Genomic DNA, 18483 nt, shown 5'->3' with positions numbered 1-18483 from the left:
TGGCCTGGGCCAGCCTGCCCTGGGCCGGCCAGCGTTCGTGGTCGTCCCCTGTCTGTATGGAATCCTGTGTGTGGGCAGGATCGCGGTTGCGGTGTGGGGGGCGTGGGGAGGGCAAGGCAACCCATTATGGCAGCTGGCCGAGGTCTCCCACCAAACTCTTCAAAGCCTTATCGGCTTGGAGGTATTTCTAATACCATTTCCGCTCATTGTTTCCTTCTGGTAATTAACAGGAGGCCAATGCCCTGCTGTGGCAGCTCACAGCTATTGTGGTGGGAAAGGAGGGGGGGCTGGTGGACGTCACAACTCGGCCTTTATCTCCCCCTGGCCACCGGGAGTGCGCAGCCCCTGGGTCACTTAACAGCAACGGTCCAGAGCTGCGAGCAGTCCCATCGGCCTCAGCTGCTGGGGAACATGGCCTAGGCCGGCGGCACCATCGTGCGGCACTGGGCTTCCTAAGGGACTTTGGAGATACCTGCAGCCCCCGCTTGCAGGGAAAGGTCTGGGCTTTTGGGAACAGGGCTGGCTCAATTGGGGGAGGAAGAGCAGGACTGGGCCTTACCCTGGGGAACCGGGGTCCTCTGTCCCGGGGCTAGAAGGGATTGTTTGGAGGGAGCCAGGGACCTTCCTAAGGCCCACTCTCCACTTGTCCCTGGGGAGTCCTGTGGCTGCTTTTGTTCGTGGTGGTGCTACTGCTTGTACTACTTGACGAGGCAAGACTGGAAGGAGTTCTGCCCTCACCTCTGGGTGTATTCTGAGAGCAGCCTGACATACCTGTGTGTTGGGAGGTTTTAGAGGGTCACTCGTTCTGAGACCAAGACGTGGCCATATCTGATGTCATCCAAGTGTTACTTCCGCAGGTATATAACAGACTGGGTTTGTCTCTCTTGGGTTGGATGAGGCACTGAGTAGGAAAGGAGTCACCCCCAGTAAATCTCAAGTGATAAGAGTCTATACCTGTTTAACAAGAGGAGAGGGCTGTGGCGGGGGCTCTACGGGATTGGGGTGGGCTCTGAAGTCAGGGTCGATTCTCTATTTCTGGAGGGGGGCACACGATGGGAGCCTTTCCTGGGCCCGGGCTACTGGACTCCTGTCCATTTAACAGCTCGGCCCAACACACATTGCCTGAGCAGGGGCATAGTGCCGGGGACTGACCTACAAACGTGGTTGTTGAGCATTCTTCACATCTGGGTGCCTGTGGTAGGAACAGAGCATAGAATAGCTTCTTCTCCCCAGCTTGCTGCCGAGCGTGGAAGGATTAAAAGGCAGGAGGGAATCAGGTACGCATGGGCTCCTAGCTGTTGCAGAAGTGCAGGGGAGTGAGAGGCCAGGCTGGCCTAGTTCCTTGCCTGCCTGGGCTCTGGGACTGCTGGTTGGGGAAGGATGCCTGGGGTCTGGCTCACAGTGATTGTTACTCTTGGGCTTGGGCCTGGCCAGGGGCTTTTTTGGGGACCAGTCTTCCATATTCAAGGGCAAACAGGGGCCGGGAAGGATCAATCTTTTCTCTTGCTTAAAAAAAATTGTTCTTCCCACTTCACACACGGACAGTAGTACATCCCAGCAATGATCTGTGAGGGCAGTGATCACCAGTCATTTCTCCTGCTTCTCTGCAGATGTTTCCTGCCAGACCTGCGAGAGTGCTGCTTGCTCTGGCCCTCACCTTGCCAGGTGGGTACTAAAGTGCTTCCATTCTTTACTCCTGCCTCAGGGTCTTTTGGAATAACTCCCTTCCAGGAATCAGCAGGTGCGTCTGGAGCTCACCTGTGTGCCAAGTCCCGTGTTAGGCTTGGGTTGAGCCTGCCAGAGTCACTGGTTAATTCTTCCTGTGAAGGTTCTTCAGAGCCCCCTGCCCCTGACTTGTATTCCTCGAGGAGCAGCTACCTGCAAATGCCTTCTCTGACTGGACAATTAAGAAGCACAGGGGTCACACAGAACAGTCTTCTATGATGTGGCTGCTGGATGGGGAAGAAGGAACCCAAGACTTGGACAGATGACTAGTTTTAGAAGGGATTGCAGAGGTCATCTAATGGAATCTCCCATAGTACAGATGAAGAGACTGAGGGTCAGAGAGGAAAAATGAATGCTCCAAAGTCACATAAAGCAAAGGTCAGAGGTCAGTTCTCCTGGGTCCTAGACCACCACTCGCACTGGACTACAGTGCCTTGCTTCCCTTGCTGAGATACTGAGTCTGTGAATGGTGAGAGGGACCATTTTCTGACTCTGGCTTGTCCCCACTTAGATCACTCAGGTCAGCAGAATCCAGCCTGTTGCTCACAGTTTAGTGTGGGGGAAAAATGTATATTTTTCATACCCTCTACATCTTCCTACTAGATGGTTCCTGTGCCAGGGGATCCAGCAAACTTAAAAATTTACTATTGTGGTGCCCCACCTGACCACACACACACACACACACACACACACACACACACACACAGTGTGAAGGTGGTAAGAGAGTCTCCTGGGAGGAATTAGCTTATGGCCCTAAAGGAGTTAACACTCCATAGATTCTGTGTGTTAGACACACCAGCTAATTTGTTTGAATGTAAACTGTTCAAGATATAGTAGATTAATGTAAAAGGTTGCTCATTACAACCTTTTAAAAAATTTGGAAAAATGCTAAGCACCTAATAATAGGGTTAATATTATTATAATGTATAAATGTATACATTTAGATGTGAAATATGCTATAGTCACTGCAAAACATGTTTTGCAAGGATACACAATGGCATGATAAATTCTTTACAATACATTGAGAAATAAACAGGTTATAAATAGTTTGTATGGGATGATCACAAATTTGTAGAAAACCTGTAATTATATATCCATATGCTGTGAAACAGAAGGATAAAACTAAAATGTTAAGTCCAGTTATCAAGGAATGTTGGTTAATGATGATTTTACCTTGATTGAATTTTTTCTGTGTTCCCCAAATTTTCTCTGATAAAGCATGTATCACATTTTAAATTAGTAAGTAAATGTCATTAAAACAAATAGATATTCTGAGAAGCTGTTCCTCTGTTATTGCTGCGAGTCCTGGGTCATTTTTGAGGGCCAAAAGCAACACTTTTTTTTAAAAAGTGTTTATTTACTTTGGGGGGGGGGTTGCAGAAAGAGAAGGAGAGAGAGAGAATCCTAAGAAGGCTCCGTGCTATCAGCACAGAGCCCGATATGGGGTTTGAACCCACTAACCATGAGATCACAACCTGAGCCGAAATCAAGAGTTGGACATTTAACCGACTAAGCCATCCAAGCGCCCCCAAAAGCAACAGCTTTAGTCTTGCTTGGGATGGAAAATACTTCCCTACAGCCCAATTTTTATTAGGCACAAGGCTGCAGTGGCTGGATGGTCCCAGCTGTGCTCACCTGTAGTCTCTCCCTCCAGGGATCCTTTGTGCAAAAGAGACTGTTGGCAGATCGTCGATGGCTCGATGCAGCCTCTTTGGAGGTGACTTCATCAACACCTTTGATGAAAGCATGTACAGCTTTATGGGAGACTGCAGTTACCTCCTGGCCGGGGACTGTCAGAAACACTCCTTCTCGCTTATTGGTGAGTCCGGGGCACTGAAGTGAGGGATTCAGAGCAGGTGTCAGCTAAGCTCAACCCTACTGTGGGGCTCTAGGGGCATTTTTCTGGTAGGGCCTGAGCTTGCAGATCCTTGTGGAACCATGGATGGAAATGGCCTTCCATGACCAAGAGCTTCCCTTAGCCTGGCCCTGGGTCTTTCCCATCGGAGCCTGGTGGGATGAAGCAAATATTTTTCCAGTGGTCATGTCCATTGCTCTGGGTCCAGGCAGCACTTTGGGAGCTCCAAAGCATCAAAAGAAATGGTGAACCAGAAGATGCTTTGTAGTACACAGAGCCCCTAGAAAAACGGGAGGGGTCATTGCTGTGTTCTTGGTGGAATTCAGAGTACCTACCTGATGTTGAGCACCTCCTGTGTCCCCGGGAAAGTGCTGGTATGTGCCTGGGTTATCACTGCACCCCACAGTGGCTCTGAGGTGTAGGTACAGGTGCCGAGCCCAAAGAGGTGGTCTGATCCTCCCAAGGGTTGACAGTAAAAGGAAGAGCTGGATTTTGATCCTGGGTTTGTCAGGATTCAGGAAATTCCCTCTGCACTAAGGAGAGATGGCACTCTCCAAGGCCAGGAGTGGGGCTGCAGGCAGTGATGGGGGATTGTGGTTTGGTGACCTTCACACTCTGAGAATGAATCAGATGTGTGCGATGTGTGAGTGAGGCTGCTACAAAACCTAGCAAAGACGGGGTCCGTAGCCTCGGGGAGATGACACGGCAATGGACAGATCCACATTGTTAAAACAAAATCTTTCATGACACTTGGTATAGACAGTGAGGAAAGCTTTATTCAAGAGGGGCCACTGCAATGGGGGGGGGTTGCAGTGGGGCAGAGACATGGGGCTCTACTTCTCCACTCCAAATATAACAAGGATGAGTGGGGACTTTCAGCTGGGTGGGGGTGGAGGGTCAGTGGATGGAAAATTACCAAGGGGAAACATCAAAGGTAATATCTGGTTAAGCCAACGTGACAGGGTTCTTGCTGAAGTCAGGCCAGGGTGATAAGTATTGATGGAGGGGCATGAGGAATTGGTCAGATATTGAGGCCAGGGGATTTTCGATAAACTAATCCAGCAGGATTCTTGCTAAACTGAACCAATCAGACCGAGGACAGAGTCTAAGGTGGAGACCTGATGGAGAGGAGGGCTCAGAGGAGACTGATCCAGGTTTGGCCAAAGACAGTTTTTGGCAACACTCAGACCCTTGCCGAGATGCAGGCAGTAAGGCCCCCGGAGAGGTCACTCCACCGGTCTCCAGGGTCTCCCAGGTTGGATGCAGCCCTCAGTGCTCAATGTGGGGCGAGGCTGTTTGGGAGCTACATGAGCTGATAGCTGCCTTAATTTTGAGGCTCCCCTGCTTCTTTGGCTGTCACCATCCACCTTGCCTCTGCTGGAAACCCTGTCACAGTGTGACTTCAGGGCACTGAACTTCGCCAGACTGCCATTTGTCTTCCTCCTCTGTGAGCACCCCCCCCCCACAAGGGCAAGGACCAGGCCTTATGCATCTTTGTTTTCTGGTGCTTGGGTAACCGGGGTCTCCGGCAGCACTGAAGGTGAGGGAGGGGATGGGGATCCACAAAGCACGGGGCTCTGTTGTACCCAAGAGCTGATTTCCTGAAAAGCATGGCATGTGAGGAGCCCTGGGTGAGGAGTTTCGGTTGGGCAGAGAGGACAGGGCAGGGGATGTGTGCAGTGGGGATAGCCTGAACACAGGGAAGAGGCTGGAAGGAATGCATGTTCCTTCAGTGCAGCCTAGTGGGGAGGTCGGTGTGGCTGGTTCAGTAGTTCTCAAACTCCAACTTGCATCAGGATCTCCGGGACGGCTAGTTAAAAACAGGCTGCTGGGCTCCATGCCCAGGCTTTTGGAGTCAGTGGATCTGGAGTGGGGCCTGAAAGGCCCATTTCTAACAAGTTCCTGGATGCTGCTGCTGCTGCTGCTGCTGCTGCTGCTGGTGGTGGTTTGGGGACCAAATCTTGAGAAGCATGGGGCTGAGGAATAGTGGGAGGTGAGGCAGGAATGAGGCTGACAGACTGATGGGAGAGTTTGTTTCTGGATTCAGCAGCAGTGAGGAGTTACTATAAAGGCTTGTTCAGTTTGAAGGATTAAGAAGGAATTTGCTACTTTGCCAAAATTGTCAGAAAGGGAGAAAGACAGGAGACTGGGTGGTCTTGGCCATGATAACCAGGCAGGGGGTGAAAAGGACCACAGACATCCCCAGGGCATGACAAATGGTGGAAGCCATTCTGAACACTGAACTTGGGGGTCCCTTTTGCTTCAGAGGCAGCAGCTGGGGAGTAACTTGGGAGAGCAGTTGCAGAGAAAAAGCACCCTGTCACCTTTTCTGGGAGGCTGCAGGCTGAGGACCTCATGTAAAATGTTTACTTTAAGTGGGTTTCTCTACCTTAAAAATCATAGTGCATTTGCAACAACATGGATGGATCTTGAGGGATTATGCTAAATGAAATAAGCCAGACAGAGAAAGACAAATACCGTGTGATCTCACTTTTATATAGAATCTAAAAAAGAAAAGAAAAAGAAAACAAAACAAAACCCAAACTCTTAGAAAAAGAGATCAGATTTGTGGTTATCAGAGGTGGGTAAGGTACAAACTTCCATTTGTAAGGTAGATCAGTCCAGGATTTGGGAAGTACAGTATGGTGACTAAGGTTAACACTGCTGTAGGGTATATTTGAAAGTCTCTAAGAGAACAGATCTTAAAGATTTTCATCACGAGGAAAAAACCGTTTCTCTCTCTTTTTCTTGTTTCTCAAAAAAAAAAAAAAAAGATCCATTGTGGATTCTTGTAACTCTGTAATAAAACCCAAAAGTTTTGGGGATAATATGTAAGATTTATTTTTTATTTTTTAAGTTAAACTTTTTATTTTGAGATTAGATTCGCATGCAGTTGTAAAACACACACACACACACACACACACACACACACACACACACACACACAATCTGTGTACCCTTTACCCAGTATCCCGCAATTGGTAATATTGTACAAAATTATTCTCAAATATTACAACCATGAAATTGACATTGACATCATCTACTGATCTTTCTTTGTGTACTTAGTTCTTTGAAAAAAATTCATGTTTTTATTTTATTTTTGAGAGAGAGAGAGAGAGAGAGAGACAGAGAGAGAGAGAGAGAGAGTTGGGGAGGGGCAGAGAGCGAGGGAGACATGGAATGTGAAGCAGGTTGCAGGCTTTGTGCCTGATGCGGCGCTCGAACTCATGGACCGTGAGATCATGGCCTGAGCTGAAGTTGAATGTTTAACCAACTGAACCACCCAGACACCCATACCATTTTTTTAAGTAGGCTTTGCACCCAATGTGGGGCTTGAAGTCATGGCCCTGAGGTTAAGAGTCGCATGCTCTACCAACTGAGCCAGTCAGGCACCCCTTGTTCTATGCATCTTAAAAAAAGTCGTGGTGGGGTTCCATACAGACGCCCTACTTGAGATGACTCTGGGGGTATCAGTGAGAATGGAGCAGGTTAGGAGTGACAGGAGAAAGATTTCAAAAGAAGACACAGTGACATCCTTTCCACTGTGTGGCTTTGGGCTTCAGGGGACTTTCCAGGGAGGGGGACCCTACGGAGACACTGGGAGTTGCTGTCTTGATTCCTGCTATAGACTCCCTACCCTCAAGGTGGATTTGTAAACAATGTGTAATGAAATCTTAGGACCAGGCACAGAGCTCATCTGGACTCAGGGAGGCAAGCAGCATGTTGGAAAAGTCCCCTTCCCCTACTTACACCCACTCTAGACTCTTCCATGCTAAGGGTAGGACTTGAAGACAGGGAAACTCAGGCTGCCTGGGTGCCTCTGTGCAGGCACGGTTACCTCCTCTAGGAAGCCCCACCCTACCCCCCACTACTCTGGTCCTGTCCAGCACTGGTCTCATCAACTTGTGGGGATTGGATGTTTTCCATCCTCTAGGACCAGGTGGCTTTGCTCCCAGCGCCCCTCTGCTCAGAAAATCAGAGCCCTTGTCTTGGCTCTTCCTCTTCAATGAGTGTCCTTAGGGAAGTGCGCAATGTCTCCCAGCCTCCATTTCCTTGTCTTCAAAATGGAGATACAGTGAAGATCAAGGGAGACAAATCATTTACAAGTGTGAAGTGTTACCCAAACCTTAGTGATTGAAAGCAGTCACCTTTAACACATGGTGGACACAGGAGCTGCTGGGCCCTTGGGACCGTTTCTGTCAAGGTCAGGGGAACATCGCTTGGGTTTGTGTCAGAGGCCTGGCCTTTCTGGCCATCCTTTCTGGGGTTTCAAGGGCCAAGGGGAAACTGCAGGGCTGTGTTAAGCCTCTGTTTCAAATATCTTGTTGGGACCCCCGCCCCCACCCTCACTGGGTCATTGTTCTTTTTTTTTTTTTAATGTTTAATTTAGTTTTGAGAGAACTTGAGTGAGGGAGGGGTGGAGAGAGAGGGGGACAGAGGATCTGAAGTGGGCTCTGTGCTTACAGCAGAGAGTCTGACGTGGGGCTCAAACTCATGAACTTGAGATCGTGACACGAGCTAATGTCAGACACTGCAACTGACTGAGCCGCCCTGGCGCCCCCGGGTCATGGTTATTATAACAACTTGTCAGATGTCAGTTTTCTGGCGGGTAATTGGCCTAAACCAGATTATGGGTTAATCATACTTTAACTGAGATTGGTTTAATTCCCACCCCGAATCATCAGAGAGAATGGGTGGCTACTTTTTTGTGTTTTTGGTGCTGGTGGCATGGGGAGCATTGGGAAGAGAGGCATAATCTGAGGAGGGCGGTCCTGGGGAGGGGTGAGTCAGTGCAGCTGCTTCAGGAGCCTGAGGCCCCAGGGTCCGTCCTGCACGCTTGGACACAGCATCTCCAGTTTACATGTGCATGCCAGCAACCTCATATACTCCTCTGCCCCATTGTTCTCCAATGACATCCTGTTTCCCCGCTTCGAAATCCCAAATTTCCATTCCTCTCCAGTGCCTGCGGACCTTGTTCACATCCTGGGTAAAGCTGTTTATGTCCAAGTGTGAAGCACCACCTGGTGTGAAGGGGAGGGCTCTTTCCTTGATCCTGGCTCTGGGTGGGGCAGGTCTGGGCAGGCCAAAGCTACCAGGGGTTTCCTAGCCCACCAGCACGAGGACCAGGGAGAGAGAGCACTGGAGTCCTGGCGCCCCTCTGCTCAGAAAGGCTGCTTTTCCTAAGCCACCCTGCAGGGTCTGGTTCCCAAGCCAGCCCAGAGAGAGCCATAGAATAACCAGACAACGTGCTGAGTCACTTACTCAGCAGGGGGGCCTTCGTTTCCACATCAGTAACTAGACCAGATCCCTGGTTTCTCAGTGTTTGGAAGATGCACCTGCATCAGAATCACAGGAGTGGAGGTGGAGCGTCTGTTAGAAATGCATAGTAGTGAGCTCCACATTCTAAAGTCCGGGAAATCACCCAGATCTGATGCTGGCTCCAGCTGCCAGCCTGCTCCCCACTCCTTGTGGGGGAAGACTTACTCCCTCACCTAGTCCCTTGGTCACTGAGTTCAAGAGGCCAGATGAGAGACAGAGCCTCCCTGGGGAAGAGCTTGCATGGTTGGCTCTGGCCTCTTGGGGTGGACACCCCGCCCACCTTCCCCCAGCGGTTAGAGGAAGTGCTAACGTGCACGTCTGTGGAATGTGGGAGACCCTTTTGGGCTCAATTTCTTTTTTCTTTTTTTTTTTTTTTCAACGTTTATTTATTTTTGGGACAGAGAGAGACAGAGCATGAACGGGGGAGGGGCAGAGAGAGAGGGAGACACAGAATCGGAAACAGGCTCCAGGCTCCGAGACATCAACCCAGAGCCCGACGCGGGCTCGAACTCACGGACCGCGAGATCGTGACCTGGCTGAAGTCAGACGCTTAACCGACTGCGCCACCCAGGCGCCCCTGGGCTCAGTTTCCTAATAGCTGCACGTCATCAGATTCCCCCCTGAGTTCTGCAGGGAGGGAAGGAAGCAAATAAAACAAGCAAATAAAATCTAGAGTTCTCTTCAGTGGCTAAATCCAGAGCACTCAGATGCCCCGTTAGGCAGCTTTGTGTTTCCAAAGGAGATTTAGCCTTGGAGTTAGAAAACCTGTGTACAGGCTCTGCCTCTTGATGACAGGGTAAAGCAATTGTTCTCACCCAGGGTGATTCCCCCCCCCCCCCCCCCCCCCCCAGGACATACGGCAGTGTCTGGAGACGTTTTGGATTGTAACAACTTGGAGGGAGATGCTACTGGCATCTAGTGAGTAGGGGTCAGGGATCCTGCTGATCACCCTACCATGTATCAGAAGGCCCCCACTACAAAGAAGTGTCTGGTCCCAAGTGTCATTATTGCTGGGGAGGACAGACCCTGTTGTAAACGTAGGCTTCAGTTTCTCTAACTCTAAAATGGAGTCAGTCTAGTTCAGTGTTTTTCAAACTGAGTCATAACTATGGATTTAAAAATAATTTAATGAATGTAGCCAGTATTTAAAGAGATTACATGGAATAGGATAGAAAAACCTCAGAAAGTAGTCAGGGGGCCTGGCTCATGGAAAGGGCAAGTGGTGTGAAATGTGTGAGTGTGTGCATTCTGGGTCTTGCAGTAAACTGTTTTTACTCTGCTTTTGGGGCAAAAGTGTTTTAAGGCCACCTGTTCTGACCATCCCCAAGAGCTTTCCCGCTGTCAGAATGTGTTTTTTTTTTTTCTGTGATGAAGTCTTCTCCAGGACACAGTTTCCAGAATCTCCTTGCTGCCCTGCTGCTTTGGGTGTGGAGTGACTGCTCTTAGGGCCTCCCTCGCCGTCCAGGGTCAGGAGTTGTGCAGACTCCTCACAGTTCAGGCCTCGTCAAGGATCCCAATCCCAGCTCCCCAGGCTCAGGAATTCCGAAGACTCCTCACAGTTCAGTCCTCACCAAGGATCCCAATCCCGGCTCCCCAGGGCCCCTGGACAAGTGAAGGTCCTGGGCAGCCAGCCCCACCTTCCCTGAACAGGGTGCTGACTCAACCAGTGCTCTGCTCAGCAGGTGGTGAAAGATGCTCCCTGGCTTCCTCATGGTGATCCCAGCCCCTCAAATACTTAAACCAGCGCCTGGTATGAGTCCTGACTCTCTCACCCCTCACTGGCTCTGTGATGACAGGCAAGTTACCCTGAGTGTAGCCACCTGGGTGGACCCAAGTCCCTCAGTCTGTGGGGGCAGGCTGCCTTCATCACTTACTTGCAAAGGGTTGGGGGTCCCATGTAGCCCCACACAGTGGGAGCCTTTCAACCTTACAGGGATGATGAGCTCTAGCTTTCCTATGGCACCTGGCCTCTGTGGAGCGAGCAACTGGGGGATTCTACATCCTTGAAAGCTCTAAAGAGTTGCAGATCTGCATCTGCAGGGCAGTGGCTCACCCCAAGCGGCCTGGTTGCATGCGAAGCGTTCCCTACTCACCCTCCAGCCACATGCTCCCTGCTCCCTGGTTGACTTATTCTCCTGAGCCCTTTTGAATCCCCATGAGAGGGAGGGAGACTCTACAAAGGAGAGGCACAAAGGGACTCTTCTCGTTTCCAGGAGGGAGAGGTCTTTGGCTCAGAGGCAACATACTGGTTGAGTTACCCAGTGAAGGAGGTGTAGGAGCCCCCGTCCATCTGCTCTGTGACACTGGGCATGGGTGACAGGGAAAATTGTACGGATGAGGAGACAAGTTTCTGCGGTCATAAGGGAGCCGGAGCCCCTGACTTCTTGGGCTCATTGCCCACCATCTCCAGCAGGCAGGTAGTGACTGGAGGCTGGCCCTGTCCCATGGATTCAGCTCCAAGAACGGACCCTGGAAGGGAACTGGTTTTTGGTCCACTGCGCATGCCCAGGGGCATGGATGGTTCGGGGGAGGGACTGACTGCCAACCGGAGGTTGTCGCGGGGCTATCCCATTTGCTTGTTTTCTCAACATTTTACTACGCAAATTTCCAAACGTTGAGAAACATTGAAAGAATAAGACAGTGAACGCCCGTATGCCCCCCACTCGGATTCTACCATTAACGTTCGACTCTATTTGCCTGATCACTTACCTGTGGGGTTGTGTTTATTTTTCTTTGGCTAATTTCTTGCTGCCAGAATGTTTGCTTAACTGTTTAAAGATGTGCTTGCTGCGAAACTGCTCTAAGTGAAAATGCAGGGCAGGCAAGACTACCGGGACAAAAGCTCCTCAAGCTAACAGGACAAAAACCCTTTGATGTGGCTGGGATCTCATTTCCCTCCTGACAGTGTTGGTCTGGAGCTCTGCAGAATGTGGTTTGTGGTCTGTGGGTGGTCTGTGGGCCTTTCCTGGGCCCCCCATCCCCCCACCCTGAGCTGCTAACAGTGTACCATTCAGGAATCTATTCTTAGAACAGGCCAGTTATTTACATGTGACTCCCTCACGGAAATGTCACCAGAAAGAGTCTATTTTCTGGTTGGTGAGTGCGCCCGCGCGCATGCGTGTAATAGCTAATCGCGGTCCTCCAGCCTCTGGGTCTGGCCCAGGCCTCAGCTGAAATCCTCCGCCAAAGACTGTCAGTGGCCCAAGCCATGGCAGCAGCACCTCTTGCCAGCGTCTCCTGCACTTAGTTCCGCAGACATTCTTGCCTCCTCTTTTGCTGAGCGGCTGGAGCTCACGCTCTTCTAGGCGAGGGAATATTTCCTCATTTCCAAGGTTAACCTTTTCAGCTGGGTCCTTTGCCGCATTTCTGCAGGAGCCCTCAGGCACTGAGTCTCGTATTTGACCCCCTTTTCTCCAGCACTTTCTATCTCTGTGTTCATTGCTGCCCTTCATCTTCCCTGTTTTCATTAACTTCTTAGTCTCCAAGGCTTGAGATTCAGACTCCACATTGTTCCATCTGGTTCCTTCACTTCCTGTGGCCAGTCGGTTATCTCTGGAGACCGCCAGTTCTCAGGGCCTCCTGGTAGGATTAGTCTCCATGGTGCTGTGGAAAATGGGTCTTCTGCTTCTTTTCCTGCTTTTAGGACACCGCCCCCCCCCCCCCCCCCCCCGCCGCCGCCTCTGTGTTTGCCCCTCACAACTGAACCCTTGTTCACAGACTATTTTCTTATGTGTTGACCTATTCACACATCTCGAATGGCAATACCAATCATTTATTGCATCCTGACTTCCTTTCTCGTGCAGAGTGAGGCACTTTGCCGACAGGATCTCTAAATTTCTCCCAGAAAATCAAATTCAGTAAACTGATTTCATGAACTCATAAATCTCCATTTTCAACAAAGAGCCTAGGGATTCTGGTTTGGGCTGTCTTAAGAGAACATTATACTGTCCTAGAGTACCTGTTACCAATAACTCACGATGTTGCTTTTACTCTCTTTTTGACTGTTTATCTTATTTAGATCATAAGCTCCCAGAAGAAGGGGTCATGCTTTCATAGTTTTCTTTGGAGAAATAGAAGAGACTATTAGTGGGTTATGTATCCAGAAGGCACTCAATAAATATTTTTAGATGAATGGAAAAATGAATGAGTAAATGATATTTTGGGGAAGGTTTTTGTGGCCCATTTGATAAGTTCTTGGGGGGGGGGTTTCCCACTGAGATAAGATTAGTGATGTGTATAAGATGATGAGAATTAAACATATAATTTTTTTGATAATAATCACCACTACTGACTTTTTTCTCTTTCAGGGGACTTCCAAAATGGCAAGAGAGTAAGCCTCTCTGTGTATCTTGGGGAATTTTTTGACATCCATTTGTTTGTCAATGGTACTGTGCTGCAGGGGGACCAAAGGTAAATCAGAAGCCCGGAATGCCAGAATTAAAAAGGACCCTGGGGATCCCTCTTGCAGTCCCCCTTATTTTTTGAGATGAGGGAACTGGAGCCCAGAGTGAGGAAGTCAATATGCCTAGGGACAGTGAGTGGCAGGGCTGGGCAAGAGGCCAGTCTCCTGACTCCTGGTCTAGGTCCTCAGAGACTTGGCACCAAGGTCCCAACCCTGGAGCATGGGGCTGGGGTTGAAAGGTGGGAGGGACATCCAGGAAATTCATGAGAAGCATACTTCCTGAGTTCATCCTTGTCCTTCCAGCATCTCCATGCCCTACGCCTCCAACGGGCTGTATCTAGAGACTGAGGCTGGGTACTACAAGCTGTCCAGTGAGACCCACGGCTTTGTGGCCAGAATTGATGGCAGTGGCAATTTTCAAATCCTGCTGTCAGACAGATACTTCAACAAGACCTGTGGGCTCTGTGGCAATTTTAACATCTTTACTGAGGATGATTTCAGGACTCAAGAAGGTAAGCTTTTCTGAGATAACTTTTCCCTCAAGTTGTGGTTACACATGTAATTTCCCTGCTTACAAACCTTCACTAAGACTTCTTCCCTGCCATGTTATATTTATCCTACCAACCTTTTTTTTTAAGTTTATTTATTTATTTTGAGAGAGAGAGAGAGAGAGAGAGCAAGAGCAGAGGAGGGGCAGAGAGAGAGAGAGGTAGAGAGAGAATCCCAAGCCCCTGATGCGGGGCTAGAACTCACGAACTATGAGATCGTGACCTGAGCTGAAATCAAGAGTTGGACACTTAAATGACTGAGCCACTCAGGTTCCCCTCCTGCCAACCTTATCTCTTAGCGTTCCACCCCACTGCCTGGACCACCTGGCAAACCACATCTTGGAGCTCCTCAAAGCTGACTTGGTTCAACTTTGAATTCCCCATAGCAGCTTACACATGGTAGATGGTTGGTAAATGCTGGATGGTTTGGAGACTTGAATGAGTGCAGTAGAACTTTATGGATGAAATCTATAAAGGACGGCCTGCTGTCCAAAAAGGCCAGTTTATGTGTCTGTTCATGAGCAATAGAAGGTAATATGGACAATGTGGAAACCATTACTAATCTTTACTCTTCTTTAGATAATTTCAATTACATAAACATTTAATTAGTGATGCTCCCTTACAAAAGCTGAACATTTGTACATTAAGTTATTCTTCTTCCTTCTGACTCAACTACCCTCTGATTAAGGGAGAAGTGTCTAGAGAACAGTTGACCATTCCTTCCATTTCACTGTATGTGTTGGAAAATAGTGAGATCATTTGTTTTTGTCTTTTCCAGCACCAATTTCTCAAACTTTATATTGTCCAATATGTACATTTTGTCCAATGTGTACATTTAAGGCTGTAAGTTTTCCTCTAAATGCCATCTTAGCTGCACCAATTTTGATATGTAACATGTTTTCATTTTCATTTAGTTCTATGGATTTTCTAATTTCCATTGAATTCTTTCTTAACCTATAAAGTGTGTTCAAAATGTTCAGATGTTTAGACTTTTCTAAACTTTTATAGACTTTTATAGACTTTATAGACTTTTATAACTAAATTGATTTCTAATTTAGAAGTTTGGGGAGACTTGTTGGTGCCCACCTACATGATCTTTTTTGCAATTGTTCTATGTATGTTCCAAGAGAATGCATTCTCTGATTGGTGCAGGATTCTATATATACTTTTTGAATTAAGTTTGTTAATTGTGTTATGCAAATAGTCTATATATTTACTACTTTTTTGTCTGCTTCAACTACCCATTACTAAGGGAAGTGTATTAAATTTTTTTATGATGGTGATGAATTTGTCAATTTCTTCATGTAATTCTGTCAAGTTTTGCTTTACCTATTTTGGGCCTTTGCAGTTAGATTTTAGAAATGTTGAATGTTTCTAGTGAACTGTTCCTTTTATGTACTGACTCGTCATTTTTCACAATGCCATAAAGTCTGTCTGACAATAATATAGAGTCACCTCACCTTTTGTAAGTTGGTATTTACTTGATCTTTTTTCATATTCTCAACCAGTCCATGTGGTTTTGTTTCAGATATATTGCATGAAAGAAGCACATAGCTGGTTTTTATTTTATTATTATTTATTATTTTATTTTATTTTATTATTATTGTATTATTTTATTTTGTTTTATTTTTATTTTATTTTATTATTTTATTTTGTTTTATTATTTTTATTTTTATTTCTTTATTTATTATTACTATTTTTATTATTTTTATTATTTTTTAAAAAATTTTATCAAGGTGTCCTTTACATACAGTAAAACCCATGCTTCCTGGTCTATGAGCTTTTGTGAAAGTGTCGAGCCATGTAACCATCATAAACTATGGAGCAGTGTCCTCGCTGCCAGAATTCTTGTGCTCCTTTGTAGTTGAGCTCTCCCCCAGCTCCTAGCCCTGGTAGCTCCTGTTCCTAGAGTTCTGATTTTTCCAAAATTTATATAACTCTAACTCTTCATACTGTACCAAGAGTACTTTGCCTTTTAGTTCTGGCTTCTTTCACTTAATATCATTCCCCCAAGGATCCATTTGTGTTGTTTCTGTAACAGTAGATTGTTCCTGTTTATAATTGAAGAGTGCTACCACAATTTGTTTATCTGTTCACCAGTTGAAGGACATTTTGTCATGTCTAGTCTTTGGCAATTATGGATAAAGCTGCTATAAACATTCATGTATAGGGTTCCCCCCCCCATTAAAAAGAATTTTTTTTTATTTAAGAGAGAGTATGCACACATGCAGGGGAGGGGCAAAGGAGGGGGAAGAGAGAGAGAGAGAGAGAGAGAGAGAGAGAGAGTCTCAAGTAAACCCTATGCTGAGTATGAAGCCTGTAGTGGGGCTCTATCGCACGATCCTGGGATCGTGACCTGAGCTGAAATCAAAAGTCGGACGCTCAACTGACTGAGCCACCAGGCGCCTCACTCTACCTATTTAAAAAATTGTGGTAAACACACATAAAATGACATTTACTATCTTACTCATTTTTCAGTGCACACCTCAGTGGCATGAAGTACGTTCACACTGTGGTGTAACCAATCACCACTATCCATCTCCAGAACTCTTATTATCTTACAGACCTGAAACCCTATACCCATTAAACCAAACTTCCCATTCTTTCCTCCTCTTCCCCAGCCCCTGGCAACCATCATTCTACTTTCTGTCTCTATGATTCTGACTGCTCCAACTGCCTCATATAAGTGGAGTCACACAGCATTTCTCTTTTTGTGACTGGCTTATTTCACTTAGCGTAATGTCTTTACGATTCATCCATACATCGTAGCACATGTCACAATTTCTGGTTGTTTTTTTTTTTTTTTTGTATTTAAATCAATTATTTCAACACGGAATTGTTTTAAATTTGCACCTTGTTTGGTTAACACATTTCAGCATCTAGAGAACAGGTTTGAGAACAAGAACATAAAAGGATTATTTGTCAACAATTTAACAAAAGTGCTTAAGCCCTGTTTATTTCGGAAGCACAGATGTGCCAGTCATGAAGAGTTGCGAAGTTAAGTGGGGATACACTTACAGATTTGCTTGGAAAGTAAAATATTTACATACTCACACTGTGCATTGAAATGGGATATTCTGAAGCAGTACTGCTATTATTAATAATAAACTCTTAGGAATAAGTCTCTTTTTTATTGCAGTATAATTAACACAGTGTTATATTAGCTTCAGGTGTACAGCATAATCATTGAATGATTCCACATTACTCAGTGCTCATCACCATAATTATAGTCACTCTGCCACCAAACCATGTTTTGCAACCTCATTAGCTGTACTCGCGGTGCTGTACTTTTCATCTCTTGTCGCAGACTTTGAGGCTGGAGTTCTCTCTTGTCCAGCAAGAGAGAAGATGCAGAATTAACTGCGAGAGAGGCTAATGTCTGGGAGGAGACAAGAGTCCTGAGTAAGGATACTTGCTCCATATTTATTAGGATCAGAAGGCTTACAAACGTGATGGATGTCCATGAAGAGGCAATGAAACTATGAACATTAACTCGTGTGTGAGAGAAAGGGATTTTGAAGATATGCAGTGTTAGGGGTTTGGGTCAGTAGAAAACAAAATCTCAGCGCCTAGCAGAGGGTTGTTTACTTTATGGCAGGCACGAGGCACCTGTCTGTTTATCTTAACTTGCTTACGGCATAAGACGGATAGAGCAGGCTACCTCAGGGTCAACAAGGCACGTTTCTTTTGCTAATTAGCTCAGGTCCTGGCAGTTTCACCCTGCTGCAGTGGTCTATAGCCCCACTTACCTGTTTACCTATTCTGGACCTTCTGTCCTGTGAAAGCAGCTTTCTGCTTTTGTACTGTGTTGGGGTCGCTTCAGTTCTGTTTACCTAATCTTGGATGCTTTCATCCTAAGACTTGTTAACCCATTGGTGCAAGCTCAGGGAATTCCTAAACTTATTCCCCACAGTCTTTGTGACTTATTTGTTTTGTAGCTGGATGTTCATACCTATTAATCCCATTTATCTCATAATTCCTTCATTTAGAATGTACATTGTATGTATATACCACATTTTGCTTCTCTATGCAATGACGGACACAGGTTGTTTTCATGTTTAGCTAGAGTAGATAATGGTGCAATGAACATGGGTGTACAAATATTTTTTCAAGACCCTGATTTCAATTCTTTTGGGTATATACCCAGAAGTGGAATTGCTGGATCATGTGGCAATTCTATTTTTAATTCTTTTTTTAATTAATTTTTTTGAGTTTATTTATTTTGAGAGAGTGCACACACATGAATGGGCAAGGGGAAGAGAGAGAGGGAGATAGAATCACAAGCAGGTTCTACACTATCAGTGCAGAGCCTAACATGGGGCTTGAACTCACAAGCTTGAGATCATGACCTGAGCTGAAATCAAGAGTCGGGTGTTAACCAACTGAGCCACCCAGATGCCCCTATTCTTAATTCTTTGCGGAGCTGCCATACTGTTTTCTACAGTGGCTATTCCATTTTCCATTCTACCCACAGTGCGCAAGGATTCCAAATTCTCACAACCTCACCAACACTTGTTATTTTCTGTTTTGTTTTGTTTTATTTTGTTTTGTTTTGATAGTTGCCATCCTAGTAAGTGTGAGGTGGTATTCACATACGGGTTTTTGTGTGGAAGTACACTTAATTTCTTTGGGAA

General features: G+C 46.7%; 1 protein-coding gene across 2 annotated transcripts in view; it reads left to right on the top strand.

Moving 5' to 3' along the window:
• The first annotated feature begins 247 nt into the window (after positions 1-247).
• Positions 248-18483, top strand: part of VWF (von Willebrand factor) — a 137407-nt gene continuing 119171 nt past the window's right edge. The window contains 5 exon segments of one of the 2 annotated variants that reach the window (NM_001246279.1): positions 248-497; positions 1611-1665; positions 3380-3544; positions 13207-13309; positions 13605-13813. In NM_001246279.1, the coding sequence (NP_001233208.1) occupies positions 1611-1665; positions 3380-3544; positions 13207-13309; positions 13605-13813 (532 nt within the window). In that variant the 5' untranslated portion in view covers positions 248-497. 2 annotated transcript variants of the gene reach the window in all.

The sequence above is a fragment of the Felis catus genome, chromosome B4, assembly GCF_018350175.1.
Source record: "Felis catus isolate Fca126 chromosome B4, F.catus_Fca126_mat1.0, whole genome shotgun sequence".
Lineage (NCBI taxonomy): Eukaryota > Metazoa > Chordata > Mammalia > Carnivora > Felidae > Felis > Felis catus.
This window is presented reverse-complemented; position numbering and strand designations above follow the sequence as displayed.